This window comes from Taudactylus pleione, unplaced genomic scaffold, assembly GCF_031769625.1.
Source record: "Taudactylus pleione unplaced genomic scaffold, aTauple2 ptg000183l, whole genome shotgun sequence".
NCBI lineage: Eukaryota > Metazoa > Chordata > Amphibia > Anura > Myobatrachidae > Taudactylus > Taudactylus pleione.
Window position 1 is genome coordinate 8,589,025 of NW_028284585.1, and position 20,169 is coordinate 8,609,193.

The 20,169-nt window shown below is 46.6% G+C and overlaps 1 protein-coding gene across 1 annotated transcript in view; it reads left to right on the top strand.

Moving 5' to 3' along the window:
- Positions 1-20,169, top strand: part of SCLT1 (sodium channel and clathrin linker 1) — a 146,522-nt gene that overhangs the window by 11,104 nt on the left and 115,249 nt on the right. Inside the window, exon 3 of the mRNA XM_088476098.1 lies at positions 5,362-5,429. Coding sequence (XP_088332224.1) covers positions 5,362-5,429 — 68 coding nt within the window. The remainder of the gene's footprint in view (positions 1-5,361; positions 5,430-20,169) is intronic.

The following is a 20,169-nucleotide window of genomic DNA, read 5'->3' on the forward strand; positions in this document are numbered from 1 at the left end:
TAGTGTAAATACTGACCGCTTTTGCATGTAGCTCACAAATACTGCACAGCTTTATTATTACACTGCACTCTAGGGGGTAAATTTATTAAAGTGAGAGTTTTTAGAAGTGAGTTTTAAAAGTGATGTTGCCCATAGCAATCAATCAGATTCTACTTAACATTTAACTAGCACCTTCTAGAAGATAACACCTAGAATCTGATTGGTTGCTATGGGCAACGTCACTTTTAAAACTCACTTCTAAAAACTCTCACTTTAGTAAATTTACCCCTAGATGTCAGTTTGGACACCTCCCTCCCAAATCTAACTCTCTCTGCACATTTTAAATCTGCCCCACCTGCAGTGCAGCATGGTTTCACCAAGATGATAAGTTGAGAGAGAGAGAGAGAGATCTCTCTCTATTCCCAACTCTGAATCAGGCCCTTAGTTGGAGATGATCAATTGATATCTTTAAGTAGAAATTAGCATTGACCATTCTATGTGATGGAATTGCTGCATCCAAACCATGCTAGGATAATGTGCCCCTCAACACTGTGGAACCTCCAGAATCCTGCAACACTGTGGAACCTCCAGAATCCTGCACTGATAAAGCAAGCACTCAAGGCTAAGGGTTCTTAAGTTTGAAGCTACACATAAAATTGTATGTTTGTCAAGAACATAATCAATAATTCATCTGTGATGGGATGTTTATACAATGCAACTCTACTGTGATATCCTGCTCTTGAGTTCTTGACAGACCATAATTATTGGCCTCTGGAGGAGTGGACTGGTGTCCTTGGAGTGACAAATCACACTTCATGATTTTGAAGTATGACAATGAATTTGGTTTTGAGGATGTTAGGAGGACACTTCCTATATGAATGCATACCGCCAAATGTGCAGTGTTATGGAGGCTATTCTTCATGGTTTGGCCTGAGCCCCTTAATTCCAGTTAAGGGAAATATCAGTGCTACAGAATACACTGACACTATAGAATTGTGTGCTGACAACACTTTGGGGATGGCACTTTCCTTTTCACCATGACAATGTCTAAAAGATAGTTTATTGAGTTTGGCGTAAATTAACTTTACGGATACAGTAGCTCTGACATCAATCCCACTGAACATCGTCTATATGAATTGGAATGCGCACTGTGAGCCGGGCCCTATCATTCAACTTTGTGTATAACCTCACTAATGCTCTTGTGAATTGATGCAAATCCAGAATAATGGTGATATAAACTGTGTTTACTAAACAAATACAATGGGCCAAATGTAATAGGGTGAGAGTTTAGAAAAGTGAGCGTTTGACACTTTTTAAACTTTGCCAATGTAATAGAGTCCAAAAACAAAGTAACAGAGCGAACTTGCATGTTTTTTTAGACTTAAAAAACTCTCACAATTTAAAATCTCATTCAGATGTTTTCCCATTTTGAAGATAAAACTCAACCAATGTGACAGTTTACTGCTAAACTCTCACATTTTCTAAACTCTCACCCTGTTACATTTGGCCCAATGTGTGGATATGAAAGGTTTAACCAGTTGCAAGATGAGTGCAGCTCTGTACCATAAGTATTTGCTCCAGGTATATGTCAGGCTTACACTAGATACAGTACACTTACACCCAATTTTGTAAACATTTCTTTTGATAATGTAATATGCATTTGCTATTAGGTTTGAAGTGGTTATAAGAAAAACTGTAATACAGCAGGTAGAACTGTTTCTTATGGGGAGAAAAATTCTTCCTAAAAAAAACACTGAAAAATCATATATATATATATATATATACGAGCAATGAAAAAAGCTCCTATCAGCTTTAGAGGTGAGTATGCAATCAGCCAATGAGAAGTGACTAATAATTGGTATAGACCATTGTCAGTGTGTATTTGCAGCATCTATAAGGCACCTGTAATTGTATTATTAGCACATCTCTATCCTGACCATATATTCCCATGTATTTATGCCATACTTACTGACTTTGTTTTTATCCTTTCCAGGAGCAGCCTGGAGAGCTGCTGCTGCTGGTTGGATTTTGGGGGCGGGGCCAGACTGGTGATATAATTAGGCCGCCCCTTTCTCGGAAAGTCTGCGATTCACGGGTCCGCAGTGAGGGGGCTGGGCCAAATTATGCAAATCGTGTCATTTAGCTCCGCCCCCTCCTCGTGGACCTGCAAATTCCCCATTAAATCTCCCCATCCTACCCGCTTCACTAGGAAGTGGGCAGGATTCAGGAGATCTGCCTACACTTCCGGGGTTGCGGGAGCCTCCCGCATCTTCCAGGACTGTAGGCAAGTATGATTTATGCAGGGTACAGTACACTATCACACACTTGGCTTGATTGTGAACACTGCATCAGCAACTTTTTTTTGCATACTTTCCTACTTTTGAAAAATCATTTCAGGGAGATTGTGAAAGCAGCATCTATGAGCGCGCGTTACAGTGGACGTGTACTACTACATCTGAGAGTTGTCATAAAATGAACTTGCATCCAAATGTAAATGAGCCCCAAAGCAGTTAGTAAGATCTATTTGTTGATGAAAACACACAGTTACTTCTCAGAAAATGTATGTAGCCATAGGGATCATTGTGCCTTATAACCAATGCAGGGAAATGATACTAATGATCCCATTTGAATGTATATATCTCTGGTTTTCATTTTAATATAACAGCTTCATAATGGGGGTAAGGTGAAATCAGGGAGATTGCTGCTATTTCAGGGAGTCTTCCTGACAATCAGGGAGAGCTGACAAGTATGTTTCAGGGATATTGTGAAAGCAACGCCTATGAGGGCTTGCTCATGTATTGTGTTTTATAAGGGGTTCCATATAAGTGTCCAAGAGATACTTTATATGAAAATGCATGTAGCCATAGGAATATTGTGCTTTATAACTAAAGCAGGGAAACGGCACTGAGTTTACCATTTGAATGTATGTATCTCTGATTTCTTTTTTTTTTATTCCCCGAGTACAGATGTGTGCTGCTACATCTTTGCCGATTGCGCTACAGACATGTGCATGCATCGCGCCATGCATTACACGCAGCAGCATACGCTACGGCGCACACTGCAATCGCACCACGCATCCTATGGCGCTGCGGGTGTGAACGCAGTGCGCGTGTCCGCTAGCGGGCACACGCCTCATGCCATGCATGGCGCGGTTTGCTGCGTTAGCAAAGATGTAGCAGGACACATCTGTATATAATATAACAGCTACATAATGGGTGTAAGGTGCAATCAGGGAGATTGCTGGACTCTTCAGGGAAATTGCTACTATTTCAGGGAGTCTTCCTGACAATCAGGTAGAGGTGGCAAGTATGTTTTTATGACATCACTGCATGATTGACATGAGATTTGTTTTTTCTTTGGTGAATCGACACTGTTCGCTTACATAAAAGACTGCTCACTAAGGACAGATTTATCAATGAGTGATTTTTGTTGTCATTCATTGATCACTAATCTTAAATGTGCCCAAACCAATCAGCTCCTAATTGTGATGTGTTTGAAAAATGAAATTTAGGAGCTGATTGGTTGGAGCATCATTTAAGATTGGTAATAAGTGATAACAAGAATATCACTTGTTGATAAATCTGGGCCTCGGCGTCTTATATTCCATCTGTGGAGTTTATTTATAAAACATTTTAAGTTGTGGATTCATTTGTTTTTTTGGTTACGTCTTTATAAGGTCTCACATAGGATTGAAATGTCATTTTATTAGTTTTTCAATATATTCCTCTGTATATATAAATAAATGTATTTGACATTTCAAAGTGCACATTTACACATGCTCTGCATAGCTAAATGAGTTTGGTTCTATCACCGTGTACTGTACATCTGCTGATCTCCCCAAGGTGTAAGCAAAGTGTCAGCAGAGATTTCAGTGCGTCTGCGCTCATTGCCGGGAAATGCAGCCCACTTTCAGCAACCCTCAGGTGACTAAATAATTGGATATCTGTGTGTAGAATACGCAGGCCACTATTAATGGGGAATTTAGTCCAAATAGTGTTATATGGATCATTCTTCCAAGTGATACTGGAGGTGTTCTTTTTTAATAGTTCATTGTTAACAACATTAGGCATTCGTAAAAAAAATGATGTACACATTGGGGAAAACAAATCTTGCACATACTGCAGGATCAAGTGACTATAATATTGGGCATAATGTTGCCACAGTATTAACATTATCAAATGGAATTGGAATATTAGAATAAGTGGAAATAATAGAATACCACTAAAAAGGATTGAAGACATATAATAAGTAGTGAACAGTAATAATAAAACTAAATAATACTGGGCATTGATAAAAAGTACTAGAAAAGGTGTACAGAGATTAAAGATATAAAGAAAATCACACTTTTAGGGGTGTCCCCAAATGTTTCACCACCGTTTTTCCATTGGGTTCTAAGGCCAGATCTCAAATTAAGTGATGGGAACTTCTAGGCCGTGTCTGCAGCATGGCAGCACTATCAGACCCTCCAACATGACCCCTTCCACCAGGGACAAAATAGTAATACTCTGCTCCTGGACTTTCCACCTAATTTATGATTGCAGCCACCTGTGTTGAAACACCCTTCTCATCCATTAACTAGTTCAACACAGGTGCCGGCAATCATAAATTGGGTGGGAAGTCCAGGAGCAGAGCATTTTGTACCTGGTGGAAGGGGTCATGTTGGAGGGTAGGCCTTGATTCAGACCCGCTCGCTAGATGTGATCGCTCGCATGGCAGTGACGGCATGGCAGGCACTTGCTCGGAAAGGCATAAGCACGCCCATTTTGTTTTGGCGAGCGATCACTTTCTTTCTATAGACGCCCTTTAGCTTATGTGGAGACGCCCACTAGCTCACGTCATCACCACGAAGTGTATTCAAACATTGGTACATCGAGGACAATCCAAAGCAATCTCAGTGCTTGTGGTTGCCTTACCCTACCGCAAGCACTGCGAGGACTTCTGTGTAAAAAACAGGCATGTGACGTGTACTATGACTCTGGCTGTTAATTATGCACGCCTCTGAAACGGCGTTGAAACACCAAGGCACGTCTGCATTTTCACCTCCACTCCCTCGTTATTAGTGTCCTGCCCCTGTTACCACCCACAAACGGCCTCTCCTGTCACTCATTCCACTGGGCTGTCTTTGCTGGGCGAGCGAGCGGATTCCAAACGAAGCGTACGCATGCGTGGTCACTTACCATCGGCCGCAAACGAGCAGGTCTGAATCAGGTCCTATGTGCACTGGAGCTCTGTCTATCAAGATAACCAAGTGGCAAAAAATTTTAAATATAAAGAGGGAAAAAAAGATCATTGTGTCAATCCAATCCTGGTGAATGAGTGAGGGTAATCCTGTTCTGCTTATGCATTATTCATACAAATTATGTATTTTTCATTTTCTTTCAGTGAAAAAATTAAGAGAAGAACTAAAACGTTATGAGGATAAAAACTATTCTGGCCATGATGGGCTCCAAGTAAGTTTCTATTTGATATTCTAAAACCCGTAGACTCGTCACTATAGAAGAACGCATTTTTGCTGAGGTGATAATGTTAGTAATTTTACCTAAATGACTGTCTTTGGAAATGGTTCCCTTTCCACTATTACCTCTGTGCTGGGGTGTGTTTTACGGAAGAAGGTGAAGACAGGCTTCAGGGTCATGGAGCTAGCATGCTAGTACAGGAGGTGTGCGCTCTGCATCCACAGAATAGAAATCGGACAGTCGGCATTCACAATGTCGAAATTCTGGCAGTCGGCATTTTAATTGTCAAGATATAGCGCATGTCGACATTCTGAACGTTGACATTAAGAACACGTTGATATGTTGTTGACATTCCTAATGTCGACATAATACAGCACACCAAATGAAGGGTAGAGTATGTCCTGCTCATGACAGAGCTTACATTCTAATTTTAAAAGGGCACCACGTAAATAGGAGGAGCAAGTGTGGCTTGGACTGGTGATTGGGACCATTGTGGGGGTACGTTTGTGTGGGTAGCATAAGCTCTAATAAAACAATGGGATTAGAGAATTCCATAACTTGGTAGTGGCACAAGTTTGTAGGCTAGAATGAGAGTTGTTTACCAGAGGTGATTAATAGAGAGAGAGCGCTAAAGCTGGGTACACACTATATGACGGTGCGTCCCAGCGATGCGGTGAGCGATGTAATGTAATCACGCTCGCGCTGTACACACTGCACAATCGGGTGTACGACGGTGTAATGTATAGTCACATGCTGCATGTAACTGCACCGTTCCATGCAGAACAGCAGATGGGATGATGCGACACACTATACAATATTTCATTCCGATCCACGTTGGAATGATATATCCTATGATACATCATATAGTGTGTACCCATTTTAAGAGGGCAAAATGTTTTTGAGATGAGATTTAAAATGTATCAAGGGGTGGTGCTGTTGAGGGTTTTTAGGTAAGGGTGATATTTGATATGGATTATGGAGGACATGTAGAGCCAGTATTTGTAAAGTGGTGGAGGAGCAAGAAAGAAAGATCAGTCTTGCTACAGGAGAAGTGAATGCGGGAGATAATGGGAGAGTGGATAAATGTTTTGGGAGCATTATTTGTAAAAAAAAAAAAAAAAAGGGCATATTCTGGCAATAAGAGGTGAAAGTGACAGAACTGGAAGTGTGGATGGGGGCTATAAAAATGGTACAGCCAACCAATTGTGCTAATGGAAGGTAAGATGTCAAGGGAGGAGAGGTAAATTTGAGTGTTGTCAGCATAGAGTTCGTACTGAGGGATGAGCGAGTGTTGAAAAGTTGTACAGTAAGAAAAGCAGAGAGCACTAAACAAAGACTTCTGGGACTCAACATATTGTTGGAGTGGAAGAGAGGATGTGCCAGAAGTAGAGAAACTAAAGCAGCTGTTGGAGAGATTGGAAGTGAACCAAATTATAACTGTGTCATGAAGTCCAATGGAGTAAAGGGTGAAGTGGCTAATCAACATTGTCAAAATAAGTGTGGTGAACATACCCAAGTTTGTCTTTGCTGTAAGCAGATAATGTATCGCTTTTGTGTATGCAGTCTACGTGGAATGTTGGTGGCAAAAGCCTGATTGCAAAGAGTCAACAATGGAATGAGAGGAGAGAAAGTAAGAGAGCTAGTTGTACAAAATTGCTTGGAACCCATGGGGAGGAGAGAAATGGTGTAGTAATTGGAGAAAGAGGCTGGGTCCGGAGATGGATTAGCTAGAAAGGTGGTTAGCTAGACATAGACATGCAGTAGGGGAGAGGGAGCAGACATTTGGGATGGAATATGGTGAATGAAGCGGGTTGTAAGGTGAAATAATGGGCACAGAAACTTCATCCTTGGACACTAGATAGAATGATCTGAGGGTGGATTGGAGAGTATAGAAGTAGGGGGAAGTGATGTGTAATTTGGCTTAAGGAAATATCTGGTTGAATTGTGTCTATGAAATAGTTTTGCACCTATCGGCTGTGAGGGAGGAAGGTGTGGTTTAAGTACAAGTGGGCAGAGAAGACAGTTGATGGCATAAAGACGGCAGAGTGTAGATGACTGGGTGTATATTAGACGTGATGTATATTTGCTTGGCAAGTGAAAGTCCCGTGCTATAAGAGGAAAGGATGACGTTGTAGTAGAGGAAATCGTCATAGAAGTGAGATATTCTCCATTGGCATTTAGCAGTGTGTGCAGGTAGCATACTGGTAGCATGAGCTGAAGTGAGGGAATTTATATTGTAGCAATAGGAAGCCTGATCAGAACAGGATAATCATAGGAAAATGAGAAGTGGATTGGGTTGAGAGCATTTAGGTGTTGCTCTATGCTTTTAGATTTACTTGGAGGAGTGGGAGCATAAGGTGAGGCTGAGGGAAAGCAGTCCTTGGTTGGAGAACGGAAAGGTCAAATTGGTGATACCAGAGATGAAGCAGAAGAATCCATCACAGTGAGTACGAGAAGAAGTCCAATGAGAGAGACCAAATAGTTGCAGCAGAAATGTAATGACATGGAATGTGCAGCATGAAGAAAGCAGAATGCCTGCTCCACCACCTTATCAGTTTTCAGGTCTGGAAGTGTGGCTGAGGGAGAATCCCCTGGAGAACAGAGCTGCAATGAATTTAGTGTCAGAAGAATTAAGCCAGGTTTCTGTGATGACATGGAGAGACTGAACTGAATTGATCATGGATGAATGTGAATTGGTTACAAACAGTTCTGTGTACAGGAAAACAGAGAGGATGGAGGAGATATGTGGATAAAATTACTAAGAATTGGAAGTATAAGGTGGATGAAAAGTTTTGTGGTGGAAAAAGAATGCAAGAAGATAGTGGAAATTGCACAAGACCCGAGAACTGGTTGTGAGGTCTCCAACAGTCATGAAAGAGAGCAGGCTGAGAAAGATGTTATGTAAGGGTGATTTGTGGGTGAGAGATAGTGCCTTGCAAAAGTATTCACCCCCTTTGCATTTTCCATGTTTTGTTGCCTCACAACCTGGAATTAAAATCTATTGTTTGAAGGTGTGCATCATTTCATTCACAGAACATGCCTACAACTGTGAAGTTGTGCTTTTTTTTATATTGTGAATCAAACAACATTTAGGACAACGTAACAGAAAACTTCACCCCCCTAAAGTCAGTACTTTGTCGAGCCACCTTTTGCGGCAATTACAGCTGCAAGTCGCTTTGGATAAGTCTCTATGAGCTTGCCACATCTTGCCCCTGGGATTTTTGCCCATTCCTCAAGGCAAAACTGCTCCAGCTCCTTCATGTTGGATGGTTTCCGCTTGTGAAAAGCAATCTTCAAGTCTGACCACAGATTCTCAATTGGTTTGAGATCTGGGCTTTGACTAAGCCATTCCACCACATTTAAATGTTTCCTCTTAAACCTCTAGAGTGTTGCTGTAGCAGTATGCTTCGAGTCATTGTCCTGCTGGAAGGTGAACCTCCGTCCCAGTCTCAAATCACAGGCAGACTGAAACAGGTTTTGCTCAAGAATATCCCTGTATTTAGCACCATCCATCTTTCCCTCGACTCGAATCAGTTTCCCAGTCCCTGCTGCTGAAAAACATCCCCACTGCATAATGCTGCCACCACCATGTTTCACTGTGGCAATGGTGTTCTTGGGGTGTTGGGTTTGCATCAGACATAGCGTTTTCCTTGGTGGCAGAAAGGTTCAATTTTAGTCTCCGAAATAATGGAAAGAGTCCGCACAAGCAATGTCAAAATTCTTTAGGAAGATGAAAAAAATGAAAAAAAATAGAATATTATATACCAACATAATGGTCTATCTTTTACAATAAATTCTGGATGACACTAGGTTGGTGGTGCGCCCACAAAAATTTGTGCAGTACACATGTGAAAAAGTTTAAGTGAAGAACAAAAACTAGAGAAAAAGACAAATATGTCTGTGTGGGCGCACTCTTATAACAGATTATGGAAATAATAAATAGAGGATATTAAAACTTTTATTATTTAAATTTACTAAACGAAATTCTCTTCAATATGACATATCACATTTAATAATGAATCAGTATATTAATCCAATGATCAAAAAAAATTCGGAGAGAGGAATAACAATTCAAGGTGATACAAAGTAATTATAACTAGCATAGAAATGAATATAAAAGACCGAGTCTAGGTCTTATCCACATTAATCAGTGTGCAAAACAAGCAATGGTATATAATGTTAGTAATTAGCCAATGCCTATATGTAGAATGCAGGAAAATTGGCGAACATTAATACTAAATTGAAAGAATCTCTAAGGTCCTGTTACTATAATTGAAGTCCACAGTGGACACAGAGACACCACACACAGCAAATACAGATTCTGACTGACAAAAATAAATAAATATCAAATGAATATCAACAGGACTGATATATAGAGTCTCAGTCAGTCTGACCGATACTATCGCAAACCCAGTTTCAACTCTCACAATATTAGTGACAGATATCATAATAAAGGCACACTTCAATATAACAGATGCGTATCATATCCAGGTACCATCTGGGAGCAGACCAGTGCGGAATCAACCCAATTGATGTATGAGAATTAAATAATTGAGTGTTGTGTCAGAGGTCACATGATAAGAGGAAAACAGTAAGGTCTGAGGTGAGAGAATGCACTAAGTCACTTCTACTGTTCCCAGTCAATCAAACTGGGAATGAGAGAGTGACCAGAGCACATTCCTCCATACATTTGGGGAGTCGCCCACATGCCTTTTGGCAAACTCAAATTGTGTCTTCTTATTTTTATCACTAAGTAATGGCTTTTTTATGGCCACTCTTCCATAAAGCCCAGCTCTATGGAGTGTACGGCTTATTGTGGTCACATGCACAGATACACCAGTCTCTGCTGTGGAACTTTGCAGCCTCTTCAGGGTTACCTTTGGTCTCTGTGCTGCCTCTCTGATTAATGCCCTCCTTGCACGGTCTGTGAGTTTTGGTGGGCGGCCATCTCTTGGCAGGTTTGCTGTGGTACCATGTTCTTTCCATTTGATGATGATGATGATGGATTTGATGGTGCTCCGGAGGATCACCAAAGATTTGGATATTTTTTTTATAACCCAACCCAGAATTGTACTTCTCAACAACTTTGTCCTGACTTGTTTGGAGATCTTCTTGGTCTTCATTGTGTGATGCGTCTTGATTAGTGGTGTTGCAGCCTCTCTCTTGCTTAGTGGTGTGTTTATACTGATGGATCATGTGACACTTAGATTTCACACAGGTGGACTTCATTTCACTAATTATGTGACTTCTGAAGGTAATTGGTTGCACAAGAACTTTTGAGGGGCTTCATAGCAAAGGGTGTGATTACATATGCACATGCCAATTTTCAGAATTTTGTTTATAAAGATTCTTTTTTATATATATTTTTCTCATTTCACTTCACCAAATTAGACTATTTTGTGCAGATCCATCACATAAAATTCAGATTAAAAAAAAGAAATAAATAACAGGTTGTAATGTAACAAAAAAGGTAAAAAGACAAGGGGGTGAATACTTTTGCAAGGCACTGTATGTCTCTGCTTATGTAGGCTAGTGTGGTAGGTGCAAGAAAAAAAAACAGTACATGGGTGCATAGTAGTATGGAGGGAAATGTTAAAGGGTAGATAATAATAATAATAATAATAATAATAATAGGGGATGGAGAAATCAGATGCTGGAGAGAAAAGAGATGTTTGGAGAGAAGTTTAAGTGAGTAGGAGATGCTGCACAGTGGATTGATGTTAGAGATGTGGATTAGAAAGGAAATGTAATGAGGGAGTGGGGAAGAACAATTGATCCAAGTTTTCTTTACCGACTCCTGTGTGGGATTAATATTTAAAGTCATTTACATTTCACCTTAAGCCAGTGTGCAAATATAACATAAATGGATGATATTTATGCCAGTAATCATGCCTCATCACTGTGTAGCAGATTCATTGGGTCCCATGGACCTCTGGCGGCAGCTATTACCATGGGCGGATTGGGATGGAAAACCTAGCATGGGAAATTTCTGAAGCAGCCCTAAATAGGGGGTGGAGGTTTTTTTTTTTGAGGGGGCGGGGTCTGATGGTATAGCTAGATGCGTATGATGATACATAAGGGGCATGTGGAAGAGGATGATGGCATATGAAGGGGCCTGATTGCATATAAGAACATGTTAAAAAGGGAGGCAGGGGGATGCAGCGCCAAGCTGAAACTTGCCCCGTGTGACAGAAGTATAGCTTAACCTCTGGGTTTAAAGACACTGATTGCAAAATAATACTAAGGAGGAAGAGATGATTGTGCAGATAAGCAAATAGAGCAGGTGTGGGCAATCAGCGGCCCTCCAGCTGTTGTTGAAGTACACATGTCAGCATGCCTTGCAAAAGTTTTAGCATTGTTAAATAGCAAAACTGTGGCAGGGCATGCTGGGATGTGTAGTTCTACAACAGCTAGGGGGTCGCTTATTGCCCACCCCCTAATATAGAGAGTACATGAGTGAAGAGGGCTCTGCTGGTGAGAGCTTACAATCTACAGGGTAGGGGTAATTGAACAGAGGTGACACACAATGGTGAGTCAATTTGCTGGGGCAAAAATGGTGTGTTAGGAGGGTGATAAATATTCATTACTAAAAAAGCCAGAGATGGTGCAAGGCCTATGCCTTCTCTGATGTGTGGAAAGTGCACTTCTTTGAGGTCAACATTGTACTTACCCACCTCTCCATTTTATTTACTGACCATAACACTGTCCATCCTATGCGCTCTGCATTTTCTTTACAGCCCAGGTGACTGCTCCCTTCCAGCTCCTCTACACTGACCTCTATAATGATGCAGTATTATGATGCTGAAAGTCCTGGGGAGAGCTGCATGCATCTCATAGCTGTCCATGATTGCTTAGGTTATGCCCCAATAGAGAGGGTTAGCGCCCACCCAAGCCCTGGCACCCTAAACTGCAGTCTGATCTGCTTAATAACTTACTTATCATCCTCTTCACTCACACCCTGGCCACATCCTCTCCTCTTTCATCGTCCTTCCCTCACAGCCAGGCCATGTCCCCCTCTTCCATCACCCTCCTCCTTCCCTCACACCACAGCCATATCCTCTCCTCCATCACCCTGCTCCTTCCCTCATACTCTGGCCATATCTGTTCCTTCATCAACCTCCTCCTTTCTTCATACGGCCATATCCTCTTCTCAGTCATCTTCCTCCTCCGCCATCCTCGCCTCCATCACCCTAATCCTTCCCTTACACACCAGCCATATCCTCTCCTCCATCACCCTACTTCCCTCACACCCTGGCCACATCCTGTCCTCCAGCATCCTCCTTCCCTCACACTCCGAACCCATCCTCTCCTCCATCACCATAATCCTTCTCTTTCACACCAGCCATATCCTCTCCTCCATCACCCTCCTACTTCCCTCACACCCTGGCCACATCCTGTCCTCCAGCATCCTCCTTCCCTAACTCTCCGAACCCATCCTCTCCTCCATCACCATAATCCTTCCCTTTCACAACAGCCACATCCTCTCCTCCATCACCCGCCAAAAATGCTTTTCTACTTCAGGGTCCATAGGGTATCCACAGGATACCTTGGGTATAGGTGTGACGTCAGTCGCAGGGCACCAAAGAGTTAAGCTTTCAGCCTCCCAGGATGCACTAGGTCCCCCTCCTATACCCCGCCCCCGGGCCAAGGCACCTCAGTTTAGTTTGGTGCCCGGCCGGAGTCGGGTGCACCTGTTGGAGTGGGGGCTAGAAGAGCCCCTGAAGCTTTTTCTTCATGCAGCTGTGGCTGCACATCTGGATGAACAGCATGGACAGTCAGTCCTGACGTCCATGCTGTCTTCCCTACACCCCGCCGGTACCAGAACGCCGGTACTGATCCGGGGATGCTGGTGGGCGTCTGGGGTCACAGCTAGCGGTGACCCCAGATGCTCCGGACCATGGCCGGATTCAAGGGGGACAGAGGTAAGCAGCGGGGTCCCGCGGTGGGTCCCCGCTGATCACATGGTCCTAAGTCCCCAGGCAGGGGGCTCCCTGGGGACTGGCTGCAGCGTGGAGCCAGGCGACCAACCTGCGCTTCCACTACCCCCTGGGACAGCGGACCGCAGCAGAGCGGTAGCGCTGCGGCGTCCCAGGGGTTAAATGCATGCCAGGGGAGCGCGCCTTCCCTGTCTCACAGCCGGCGCCTCCCCCGCTGCACACAGCCCTCTCTGCACTGTGCTGACTGGTCCTGTGTCAGCGCTCCTCCCCCAGGCCAGCTTCTCTCTGCTCCTCGGCGGCCATCTTCTCTGCAACGCATGGTGAACGCTGCTGGAAGTCTGGAAGGAAGCATCGTGGTCTGGGTCCCCCCGCATACCTCTCCTCCGCTGTGGCTCAGGTCTGTGTATGCAGCGCTGTGTCCTACCAGGCCCTGTGTCTGTGTAGTTGAGTGATCAGCGCTGTTAGTGCAGGAATTGTTATTTCTCTGCATTGTATGTGACTGTGCTAGCGCTGCCTGTAACTATTCTTCTCTAAACTGTCAGCTTTATTACTGTCCCTGTTCTTTCTGCTAAAGCCCTTGCGGTGCGGTGCTGCAGGGTGGTCTCTCGCCTATTTAATACTTAATTGGTGAGAGAGGTCACATACGTGGTGCCATCATGTCTGAAAGTGATTTTCCCCTCCGGCTACAGTGTACCACGTGCAAAGTACCGTTAGCGGAGGGGGAGGGTAGCGCGGAGGGCCTTTGCCGGCAGTGTTTGTCCATGGCGCGGCCTATTACGGTTACAGCACCGGTACAGGAGCCGCCCTGGGCTTGTTTCGCTCAGGCGTTAACAGCTTTAGTGGGCCAGTTAGCTCCGCAGCCCGCGTTTACTCCGATGGGTTTGTCCCAGCAGTCTGTGGTGTCGTCACCCATGCAGGGGTTCCCACGACAATTGGTGGTACCCCACAGTCTCCCTATTTCCCCGCTCCCGGGTTCTCAGGAGCCAGCGTGGGTTAACTCCCTGACGAGTTCTTTACAGCACTTGTCGGATGTGTTGCAAGGGGAGTCTGTGATGCGGCCTCATAAAAGGCCGGTGGCGTCTCTGTCCGCTCCTTATGAGGATGACGAAGGGACGTCTGATGATGGGGAGATTCTAGATCCTTACGATCAGGAACCTCTCCATACTAAGGACGCTGATGCTAAGTCCAAAGTATATATTCCTGGACTTATTCGGGCGGTCCGCACAGCCTTGGTGATTGAGGACGAAGTTCCCCCAGCGGCTAAATCTAAGTATGCCTTTTTCAAAGATGTGAAGGGCGATGCCACAGTCTTTCCTCTTTCGGGTCAGTTGGTGGACCATTTAGAGGAGGCGTGGAAACAACCTGGCAAAAGATACCAGCCGCAGAGACGTCTGGCGGTGGCTTATCCATTCGCGGATAATTATTTTGCTAAGTGGGAATCCCCTCCACAGGTGGATTCTCACGTGACCCGTCTTGTCCGTAGTGCCACATTGCCGATGCCATCCATGTCCTCCCTTAAGGATGCTACGGACCGCAAGGTAGAAATCTGCCTGAAGTCCGCTTATTCCCTTGCAGGGGGGGCAGCACGGCCGGCTATGGCCATTTGCTGGGTTGCCAGAGCGATGGAGCGCTGGGCGGATTCATTAGAGGCTTCTTTTGAATCCGACTGTCCGGCCGAACAAGCGGAGTTGATTGGCAATCTCCGTGATTCGGCCACCTACATCAACGAGGCGGCTCTAGACATTAGTACTCTGGTGTCTAGAATTTCTTCAGCAGCGGTAGCTGCTCGTCGCACCTTGTGGCTGCGATCCTGGAAGGCGGACGCAGATCCAAGAAAGGTCTGGAAGCGTTGCCGTTTACCGGAGAAGTTCTCTTCGGTCCGGATCTGGATAAGATTGTGGCCACGCTGGCGGCAGCCAAATCTGCTTGTCTCCCGTCGGCCGCTGCTCCTTCTGGTTCTGGACCATCGTCCTTTCGGTCATCTAGGGCCCAGGGCAGGCCCAAACCACAGTCGTTTCCTCGACAGGCTGGCCCTAAGAAATCGGTCAAGCCCCGGAAACAGGCATGGAGTACCAGACATCCGGCCCCCAAGCCAGATGACAAGCCTGCGGCCTGACGGTCCGGGTCTCCCCTTGGGGGATCCCAGGGTGGGAGGCCGCCTGCTGCAGTTCTCCCGGTGTTGGTCGTTCACTACGACAGACACTTGGGTTCTGGAGGTGGTCTCTCACGGGTACGCCCTCTCCTTCCGGCACAGACCCCCGGCTCGATTCTTCAGCACGGGTCTACCATCAGACCGGAACAAGGCTACGGAGCTGCGGAAGGTATTGCACACTATGCTCCAGGCTGGAGTTATAGTGCCTGTTCCATTCTCCCAGAGGGGCCAGGGTTTCTATTCAAATCTATTTTTGGTACAGAAACCCAATGGGTCATATCGTCCGATTCTCAACCTCAAAGCACTCAACAAGTCTTTGCGGGTCCCGAAGTTTCGGATGGAGACCCTACGGTCCATCATTCTGGCGCTGGAACCTGGGGACTACATGGTGTCATTGGACATACAGGACGCTATGGCGGTCATGGCGGCTTCTCTGCGGCTGCAAGGAGTCCGCATGTTGCCGTACTTGGACGACCTGTTATTGGTGGCAGGATCTCCAGAGCTCCTGTTACACCACTTGGACCTGACCATGGCACTGCTGCAACGGCACGGCTGGCTAATCAACTGGCAGAAGTCCACTCTAATCCCGTCTCGGAGGATTCTGCATCTTGGAGCCTTATTGGACTCGGGACAGCAAAGGATCTTCGTGACGGAGGACAAGATCTCTGCTTTACAGTCAAGGGTGCGCAGTTGTCTGCACAGCCGCCGGGTGTCCTTACACTCGGCGATGAGGTTACTGGGCTCCATGGTGTCGGTGTTCGACATGGTGGAATACGCCCAGTTTCACTCTAGACCTCTGCAGCACCTGATCCTGTCCAAGTGGAACGGGCTGCCTCAGTCTCTGAAGTTCCAGACGATTGTGCTCACCCCGGAGGTTCGCCTGTCCCTTGCGTGGTGGTTAAAGACGACCCACCTCAACAAGGGACGTCCGTTCTGGGTTCCAAATTGGGTCCTGTTGACAACGGACGCCAGTCTTCGGGGCTGGGGAGCAGTTTCGGGTCCACACTTGTTCCAGGGCAGGTGGACACCGACAGAAGCGGAGCTTCCAATAAATATCTTGGAACTCCGTGCGGTCTTCAATGCTCTCCTGCAGGCACAGCGGTTTCTCCAGGGTCACCCGGTGCAGGTCCAGTCGGACAATGCTACCACCGTGGCCTACATAAACAGGCAAGGAGGAACTCGCAGTCGGGCGGCTCTCGTAGAGGTCTCTCGGATCCTGGTTTGGGCGGAGCGCAATCTTCCGGCCATATCAGCGGTCTTCATCCCGGGAGTGCTAAATTGGGAGGCGGACTTTCTAAGTCGCCAGGACGTTCATCCAGGGGAATGGTCCCTGCACCCGGACGTTTTTCAACTACTGGTGGACAGGTGGGGTCTTCCAGAAATCGACCTCATGGCGTCCCGGCACAACAACAAGTTGCCGGTGTACGGGTCTCGCACAAGAGACGAAGGGGCGTCTCTGGTGGATGCTCTGTCCGTCCGGTGGACGTTCAGGTTCGCATACCTGTTCCCTCCGGTCTCCCTTCTTCCACGGGTAATCCGGAAATTCAAACAGGAAGGAGGGACGCTCCTGTTGATAGCTCCCGCGTGGCCCAGACGGCACTGGTTCTCAGACCTTCAGGGTCTGTCCGTGGACAGTCCTCTGCGGTTGCCGCTACGACCGGACCTTCTGTCTCAGGGTCCTTGTCTTCACCCGGACCTGACTCGGCTGTCTTTGGCGGCGTGGCTGTTGAGACGGCCATGCTGAGGTCCTGGGGGTTTGCCAGCTCTGTGGTGCGTACCATGTTACGAGCTCGGAAACCGTCTTCCGCGAGGATATACCATCGCGTGTGGCATACGTTCTTCCAGTGGTGTCGACCGAGAGGTTATGCACCGCGGGAGTTTCGTCTGTCTCGGATTCTCGCCTTCCTGCAAGCGGGACTAGATCATGGGCTTCGCCTTGCTTCTTTGAAGGTACAGGTTTCGGCCCTATCTGTCTGGTGTCACCGTAGGATTGCTACAATCCCGGATGTGCGCACCTTTTATGCAAGGTGTTCTCCGTATTCAGCCGCCCTTTGTTCCACCTGTGGCGCCTTGGGATTTGGCTGTGGTCCTGAGGGCTCTCCAAGGACCGCCGTTTGAACCACTGGGCTCAGTGGATATTAAATGGCTAACAGCTAAGACTGTTTTCCTTCTGGCCGTTGCTTCAGCCAGACGTGTTTCTGAGTTAGGGGCTCTTTCTTGTAGACCCCCTTTCTTGGTTTTTCATGGGAACAGGGCAGTGCTCCGCACTCGGCCCGAGTTTCTTCCCAAAGTTGTTTCCCAGTTTCAGGTTAACGAGGAAATAGTTGTTCCGGCCTTTAACTCACCGGGTCTTTCCGTGGGTGAGGCCTCTTTGGATGTTGTGCGGGCCTTAAGGACTTATGTGGACCGCACTTCTTTGTTTAGGAAGTCGGACGCTTTGTTGTCCTCTATGGCTTCTGTAAAAAGGGTTGGCCTGCTTCAAAGCAAACTTTGGCAGCCTGGATCCGTATGGCTATTTCTGAAGCTTATCTTCATGAAGGCCTACCGGTCCCTCCTTCGTGGGCAGCTCGACGTGGTGCCTCGGCAGTTCAGATCTGCAAGGCTGCTACGTGGTCTTCTGTCCATACCTTCGTGAGGTATTACAGGTTTGACACCTTCGCCTCTCAGGATGCTTCCTTCGGGCGGCGGATTCTCCTTTCTGCACAGGAGCGTCCCCACCCTTAAAGGATACTGCTTTGGGACATCCCCAAGGTATCCTGTGGATACCCTATGGACCCTGAAGTAGAAAATATGAGATATGGTAAGAACTTACCCTTGTTATCTCTATTTCTACGAAGTCCATAGGGTTCCACAGGACTCCCGCCCTGTCGCACCTGTGCTGCAGATGGGCTTTGCTCTGGTCACCGGTTTTCCGTCTCCCTCTGGTGAGAATGTGATTCTTGTATGTGTCCAGATCTTTGTTCTCTCTCTTCCTTCTCCTCCTCCGGCCTATGGCTTGGTAACTAACTGAGGTGCCTTGGCCCGGGGGCGGGGTATAGGAGGGGGACCTAGTGCATCCTGTGAGGCTGAAAGCTTAACTCTTTGGTGCCCTGCGACTGACGTCACACCTATACCCAAGGTATCCTGTGGAACCCTATGGACTTCGTAGAAATAGAGATAACAAGGGTAAGTTCTTACCATATCTCATATTTTCTATCCACCACGTCAATGTGAATCCCATAATGTGGGTCCTTAACACCCCTAATACTAACACATTATGTAAATTTATTCTGGACTTACCTATAATAGTGACTATTCTCATATGTAGACAGGAGTGTAGGAACCTGTGCTGATTACAAACACCTAAGGACAGATGGGAGGGGTGTTAATACCAAGCAGACGGAGCCTCTGTATAATACATAAATGTAGAGAAAAGGAAGATGGGCTTAGACTGTACACCCTCATTTTAAATATAATAATGGGCACTACCCTGCTGAATCTTGTAGTACAGTGCAGGAAAAATAAAATGCAGATGCACGCTTTAAGAATAATGAATCAAAATAATTTTGGTGAACTCTACAATTATCATGGAGTATAAGTGAGGTTCTTAGTATATGTTTGGCCAAAAGGGGATGCTGGGACTTGCAGTTCTGGGAAATGATGGCTAACAGCAGTGAAAAAGGAAAGCACTACATACCCCAGAGTGCTCTGTAGGAGACAGATTTGGGAGGCTGATGGGGCCAAGGTTTGGTGGAGAGGATTAGGGTACTCTGGGGGGAAGACCAAATGGCATGGGGGATATACAAGGGTGCCCTGCTTTTGGGAAGGTTTAATGATTTGAGAATACATGAAGTGTATGGGGAGGGGCTGCCTTATAAGAGAGGGGGAACAGCAGCACCTCTGAGCTGGCTCAGTGGGTACTGTACCATGTTCCCTGTGGCCCAATCCCTCTGGAGCTATTTATAAACTACAGGCACTGTACCGGGGCCTACCTCCCATCCTGGTGCCGAGGTCGTTCTATTACCGGATGCCAGGGACGTCCTCCCGCCGGGGACCTGTCCTATTACCGGGTGCCAGGGATGTCCTCCCACTGGGGGCCTGTCCTATTACCAGGTGCCAGGGACGTCCTCCTGTCGGGGGCCTGTCGAGGTGCCGGTGATGTCCTGCTGCTGGAGCCATCCTGCCGCCAGGTCCTGTCCTCCCGCCGGGTCCTTTTGAGGTGCCGCTGTTTATGCTCCCGGGTGCTGCACTTCACTCCTGGCTCTCACCTTTTCCAACGGTGAGCAGCCACATGCAGAGCAGATGTCGCATGGGGTCTGGCTGGGGAGCGGGGGGGAGGTACTGCTTCTGCACCCGGGCAGTGGGTGGGGGCTTGCGGTACCGGGACGGAGCGTGGTGGGCCGGCCGGTGTCTGGAAGGAAGGAAGCTGCGTGCTGATTGGGTGAGGAGACGACGCGCTGTGGGGACAAGTTAAGCAGACGTCGACACGGACTGACTATTGGTTGAATAGACAGTGGCAGCGGCAATTGGCTGCTGTGGTGCTAGCAAAGCCACACAGCGCGTCCTAGAGGACCCGCTTCGTTTTTAAAATTGGGTCCCCAGCTGCCTATAGCGCGTATTTTTCAAACGCTGCCCCCACCTCTGTGTTGAGGTACTCTACACTAAA